General features: G+C 35.1%; 1 protein-coding gene across 1 annotated transcript in view; it reads left to right on the top strand.

Moving 5' to 3' along the window:
* The window catches only part of CENPK (centromere protein K), a 32,002-nt gene that overhangs the window by 7,330 nt on the left and 17,606 nt on the right, over positions 1-7,066 (top strand). The window contains exon 3 of the mRNA XM_007457111.1: positions 2,039-2,111. Coding sequence (XP_007457173.1) covers positions 2,054-2,111 — 58 coding nt within the window. The 5' untranslated portion in view covers positions 2,039-2,053. The remainder of the gene's footprint in view (positions 1-2,038; positions 2,112-7,066) is intronic.

A 7,066-nucleotide genomic window follows, 5' to 3' on the forward strand; every position in this document is an offset into this window, starting at 1 on the left:
AAAAGAAAAAAAAAAAAAAAAAACATTATGTAAAAAATCCACAAAATGTCTTTTCCTATTTTGTTAGAGATTCCTAATATTCCTCCCAGGTTTGATGATTCTCTAGGAACACTCACAGTACTCATAGTCATACTCATGGCCGGGATTTATTGCACTGAAATGATAAAGGGTAAAATCAGCAAAGGGAAAAGAAGCATGGGTTGAAGTTCAGAGGAAACCAGGCACAAGCTTTCAGGAGCCTTTCCCAGTGGAGTCACACAGGACGTGCTTAATTACCCCAATGAGTTGTGACAATGAGTGTGAAATGTTGTCTACCAGGGAACCTCATTAGAGACTCAGAGCCCAAAGTTTTTTGTGGGGGGTAGTCACATAGGCACCCCTTGCCTAGCAGTTATCAAAATACCAGACTCTCAGGAGGAAAGCAGGTGTTTAGCATAAATTGTATTTTCTCACACTTCAGGCACAGAGAGCCACTCTTGTGAGTTAGGTTGGTGGGAACCTTCTGAAGCCAGATGCCAGCCAAGGGCCAACCTTCCAAGCAGGCCTTTAAGGCTTTCAGGCTTGCTTTGTTAACTCTTTTTGACATATCTGTTAACTTCAAAACTTCAATATTAAAGCTCAATCCATTTTCCAAAGCAAGAGGTTAGATATTTAAACGAGAAGATGGCAGGATTTCTCAAATATGTGTGTTTAAATCACTTTAGAAATACTACTGTTATTATTTTTCAGAAAGGGTTTAATTTTATATCAGTATCAGAAATAATTTGGGTGTTTGCTTTAGCTGGGCTTTAGAAGGTAAAGAGCTGAGTTTCATCAGTATAGTATGAGGTTAAATTACAGTTTTTTAATAGGTTCAAAAATAAGTATCACTAATTTTATATATTTCAGTCTAATATGTTCAGGAAAAGTGATATAGATACCTTATCATTATGATAGGTTTGCCTAGTTTAAATAGTGCTTTTTAAGTATTTGTTATCCTTTTCTAGTAATAATAATAATAATTAACATTTATAAATCACTGTATAGTTCACAGAAAACTTTTTTACATTCTTATTTAATTATCTCTAAGAAAATAATGTTAAACTCTTTTTTGGTAAAAATTTTAATACCTGCAAATGCATTTTTATATAATTATATAAATCTTTCAAAGAGACTAGGGTTTTTTTCTCTGACTGTTCAACAGCCAGTGTTATGATCCAGAGCAGGGTCTTTGAGCTCCCCGCTCTGCATCATAAAAATTTGTTAAAAAAGAGTACTTGGTGTCCTTTTAGTATAAATATTACAGGAATACCTATTGCATTTTTGAAATGTGAATTTTTGATTTGTTTGTCTATGTATAAAAATTATATAGAGGAGATAAAAAATGTTCTGAAATTTAAGCATGCATCAGTTTTAATTTTATGGTCTAATCAGGCAACAGATTTATCACACAGATTTATAATTATCAAATTTACAATGATTGGAATCACCTAATATTAGAAACATTTATCCTAATTTATTTTTGGCTAAAGGGGTACACAGTTTACAAACTATTGTGTAGTAAAACTGGTTTTTATATGTGATTTATGGAACCAGTCTCATTTTATAATTGTCTTTATATATGTATTGATATTTAAACTTATTTTTAACTGCTCAGCTAAACATACTTGCAATTTTTCTGAAAGTGCATAGAAAGGAAAAAAAAAGCATATTTAAAGCAAATTTGTTTTAAAAATGTTGGCAAGAAATAACATTCTTTTTTTAAAAGAATATTAATTTAGGGAATAAACTTAATGTACTTAGGTTTTTTTAGGTTGAATGGTGAAGTTAGAATTGATCATTTTTAAAACTGTATTGCTGGTGTAATGGCAATTTATAAGCCATTTAAAGGAAAATTCTGTTAGGAGTGATAATTTTTTATAGTTTAGATTGCTATTGTGTTAACCATTTATGTTAGGAACTTGTGTTAAAGTATTAACACACTTTCGTCTATGAATAAATATGAATATTCCATAAGAAATGACTTTGTTTTATTCTCTTGTTCTTTTTTTTTAAATAGCTGTCATTATTAATTATGCAAGTGAAATGTTTGACTGCTGAACTCAGTCAATGGCAGAAAGAAACTCCTGAAAGTAAGATTCTTATTTTTAGGCTTATATTTTTGTAAACAAATTAATGGTGAATTAATTTAATGTTCACAAGAAGAATTCAAGGTCCATTTACCCTCTTGAAATTGCCTAATAATTTCCATTGCTATTAGGAAGTCACGTTATTTTTCTTTTTTTACACACATTATTTCATACTTCATTATTATTATAGATGAACGTTTCTGTCTCACATTAGAATATAGTAATCTTGATTATGGAGATTTTATTACAGCCATCATTGTATCATCATAGACACTTTTTTTTTTTTTTTTTTTTGCACATTAGAATATAGTAATCTTGATTATGGAGATTTTATTACAGCCATCATTGTATCATCATAGACACTTTTTTTTTTTTTTTTGCGGTACGCGGGCCCCTCACTGCTGTGGCCTCTCTCGTTGCGGAGCACAGGCTCCGGACGCGCAGGCTCAGCGGCCATGGCTCATGGGCCCAGCTGCTCCGTGGCATGTGGGATCTTCCCGGACCGGGGCACGAACGCATGTCCCCTGCATCGGCAGGCGGAGACACTGTTTTATATGCTCAGTAGAAACTGTAAATTGTTTCTTAATGAATGAAACTTACCTAGTGGAAGAGAGAAATTATTTTAGATACTTACTTACATAAGGGCCACGTAGATTTTATGTTGCCTTTTGACTTGTCCAACTGAGGCCAACTATATTTTTGCCTTTGGTCGAGCAATAGAAAATGGCTTAAAAGGGACTTCCCTGCTGTTCCAGTGGTTAAGAGCCACACTCCCAATGCAGGGGTCCCAGGTTCAATCTCTAGTCAGGGAACTAGATCCCGCATGCTGCAACTAAAGATCCTGAATGCCTCATCTAAAGATCCTGCATCCTGCTATGAAGATCCCTCGTGCCACAATACCCGGTGCAGCCAAATAATTTAAAAAAAAAAAAAAAAAAAAAGTCTTAAAAATCTGTACTTATAATACCCAACTAGGAGATATTTTTCTATTATTAAAGCCTACATTCCTTTATGTGGTATGTATGTCTGTATTTGGTCTTATATATGGATTGTACCCTCTTTTTTCATTTACGTCTCCCTTCTGCTTTCTCTTGCCCCTCTGTCCTCTTTCTTTTAGGTCCCCCCCATCCCTTCTTAGTTTACTTTCCATTCTCTATCCCAGTTATTGGGATTCTTTTCTCCTCATTCTCTTCCCAATTTTATCTGCATTCTTGTTTTAAACTACTATATTCATGCCAATGTCCACCATTGTTTTGTGTCTTCACTACCACCTAGTCTTTTTTTTTTTTTTTTTTGGCTGCATTGGGTCTTCGTTGCTGCGTGTGGGCTTTTTTTAGTTTCAGTGAGTGGGGGCTACTCTTCGTTGCAGTGAGCGGGGGCTACTCTTTGTTGCAGTGTGCTGACTTTTCATTACGGTGGCTTCTCTTTTTGCCGAGCTCAGGCTCTAGGTGCACAGGCTTCAGTAGTTGCAGCATGCAGGCTCAGTAGTTGTGGCGCACGGGCTTAGTTGCTCTGTGGCATGTTGGGATCTTCCTGGACCAGAGCTCGAACCCGTGTCCCCTGCATTGGCAGGCGGATTCTTAACCACTGCACCACCAGCGAAGTCCTCACCTTGTAGTTTTTTAAATTTCAGCACATCAGATAGGTATGTGTATGCAATTTTGATTTTAATTTGCATTCAACTGTTTATCTTATTGCCTCCTCTAGCATTATATTGGGCATCTCAGAGACTGCTCATACTCTGCTATTAAAATGTTGGTGTTCTCCAGTTGACTGTGTTCAGCGATTTTTGCTTCTTATTCTATATGCTATTTCAACATTGTATTTTCTGCTCCTGTTTTTATGGGTTATATCTGTATTAATGACTTCTATATTAGTTTGCTAGTGCTGCCATAACAAAGTAGCATGACTGAGTTGCTTAACAGAAGATTTTTTTTTCCTTCACAATTCTGGAGGCTAGAAGTCCAAGATCAAGATGTTGGCAGGGTTGGTTTCTTCTGAGGCCTCTCTCCTTGGCTAATAGATTATTGTCTTTCTGTGTCTTTACATGGTTACCTGTCTGTGTTCTAATCTCTTTGTATAAGAATGCCATTCATAATGGAGTAGGGCCCAACCCGATGACCTTGTTTTAACTTAATTACCTCTTTAAAGATCCAGCCCCAATATAGTCACATTTTGAGGTACTGGAGATTAGGGTGTCAAAATCTGATTTTGGGTGGGGTGGGAGAGGGTGGGGGGATAGGGAGAGGACACACAATTTCCACAACAACTTTCAAGTCTATATATCCAAACCAGACTTCTCTGTAACATCACACTTATATATCTTTCTACCTTCTAGACTTCTTTTCCAAATTATTCTACAGATGCCTCAGATTCATGAACTGATTGCCATTCCCTGACACATTGAATGGAATCTATTTGATCAGCTACAAATTTAAGAGTCCTTTTAGATTCTTCTAGATTTTCCCATTTCATATATAGCTGGTCATTAAATATTGAGCCCTACTGCCACAGATTTACTTTAGGCCTTTATCACCAATCCACTAGTTTTATTAAAATAGACTTTTTACCTCTTGATCAAGAATGTTTTTAATTAATTTTAGAAATTTTCAAACTTAATGAAAAGTTGAAAGTCCAGCTTCATTCTTTTGCATGTGTATTATCTAGTTTTCCCAGCACCATTTGCTGAGAAAACTGTTCTCTCCCCCATTGAACTGTCCTGGCACCATTGTCAAAAATCAGTTGATGGTGTGGGGGGGGAGGCGGGGTGGGAGTGTGATGAGTTGGGAGATTGGGATTGACATATATACACTAATATGTATAAAATGGATAACTAATAAGAACCTGTTGTATAAAAAAATAAATTCAAAAAAATCAATTGATCATACAGTGAGGATTTTTAAAAATATTTATTTATTTAATTTATTTTTTTGTCTGTGTCAGGTCTTTGTTGTGGTGCACGGGCTTCTCTCTAGTTGTGGCCTATGGGTTTTCTCTCTCTAGTTGTGGCATGCGGGCTCCAGGGCACATGGGCTCTGTAGTTGTGGAGCACGGGCTCCAGAGCGTGTGGGCTCTGTAGTTTGAGGCACGTGGGACCTCTCATTGAGGCGCTCTAGCTCAGTAGTTGTGGCATGCTGGCTTAGTTGCCTCACGGCATGTGGGATCTTCCTGGACCAGGGCTTGAACCTGCATCCCCTGCACTGTAAGGCGGATTCTTTACCACTGGACCACCAGGGAAGTCCCTACAGTGAGGATTTTTATTTCTGGGCTCTCTATTATATTGGTCTATATCTCTGTCTCTATGCCAGTAGCACACTGTTTTGATTATTGTAGCTTTGTAGTAAGTTTTGAAATTAGGAAGTGTGAGACCTCCAAATTTGTTCTTTTTCAAGATTGTTTTGGCTATTTGGAGTCCCTTGAGATTCCATGTGAATTTTAGGATGGATTTTTCTATTTCTACAAAAACATCATTGGGATTTTGATGGAGACTACATTGAATCTGTAGATTGCTTTGGGTGTTATTGACATCTTAATAACATTACGTCTTAACAGTCCTTGAACACAGGATGTTTTTTTCTTTTCATTGGTGTGTCTTTAATTTCTTTCAGCAACATTTTGTAGTTTTCAGCATATAAGTTCTTTGCTTCCTAAATTAAATTTGTTCTTGAGTATTTTATTCTTTTTGATGCTATATGTCAGGGAATTAAAATTTTTTATTTTTCTTATTTTCATAATCTTTTACATGCAAACCATGTACTGCCAGCACTGAACACACTGACCTGTTGGTCAAATACCCACCTTGCTTAACGTTGTGAATCCCGTACACTGCCACACTGGAAAGATTATTAAGATCTTTATATTCTTAGAGCCTGTCATATTGTATCCATTGAAATGATTGTTTTAACATTGAAGTGCTACTTTTGGCCACACTCGCCAAGAGGGAGATTTTTGAACTTTATGTTTTTAGAATCCTTTTCATTGTATAGCCATCCTAGGGCTACCTATAGTTAGTTCTAATACAGGGCCTATGAAGTACATAGCTCTTATCTATTAGAAAACCCTCTAGAATGGCAAATAGCTTAGAAACTTTCAGTAACATATCATTTGAGAAATTTAAATAGCACTTTATTAGGAAAGATAAACTTTTCTTAGTATGAGTTGAACTTTTCTAAGTATAAGGGATTTGATTTTGCTATGTAAATTAATTAAGGAATATTAGTTTATGCTCATTAGACTGGCAAAAATTTTAGAAGAGTTTATAGTATCTTTTGCTGTTTCTTGTTCATTGCTTCTAGAAAAATTAAAAGAATCTAGCATCCTGTTTTAAAATTCAAAATACACATTTCCTTCTATGAAATTCACTTTCTGAGAATCTATCCCACAGGAATGAGAGCACTAATATATAAAGACATAAATAAAAGAATGCTTCCTATGTTATTGTTTTTTGAGGCTAAAAACTAGACAAAGTCAATGCTCAATCAGTAGTGAAATCCCTGAACACATTTGGTGTATTTACCCTGCGGAATATTATGCAGTGATTTAAAATTATGAATTAGACTTACACTAGATGAATATACAGGATTTCCATGGGGGTTTTTGGGGTGAAAATAAGAATAATGTGTATGATATTATCTCATTCTTGTAAAACCAGCAATAACAAAATTAATAACACTTGCATGTATATGTACAAATATGTACGAATATGTATATATGTATGCATAGAATCATGTAACCACAGAAATATTTAAGGAACACACTGTAGATTATTAATTTTGTTTTTGATGGATTAGGAAAATAAAATGAGAAGAGAAAAAGGCACTGAAAACAAAAGGCATAAATATCACATTTGTCTAAAATGATATATAAGTTGGCTATATAAGATGTTAAATTAAAAAATTTCATAAAAACTGTACACATCTCATAAAAAGTTCTGTAATATATAAATGGAAAGGGAAAGA

The sequence above is a fragment of the Lipotes vexillifer genome, unplaced genomic scaffold (assembly GCF_000442215.2).
Source record: "Lipotes vexillifer unplaced genomic scaffold, Lipotes_vexillifer_v1.1 scaffold241, whole genome shotgun sequence".
In the NCBI taxonomy this organism is placed as follows: Eukaryota; Metazoa; Chordata; class Mammalia; order Artiodactyla; family Lipotidae; genus Lipotes; species Lipotes vexillifer.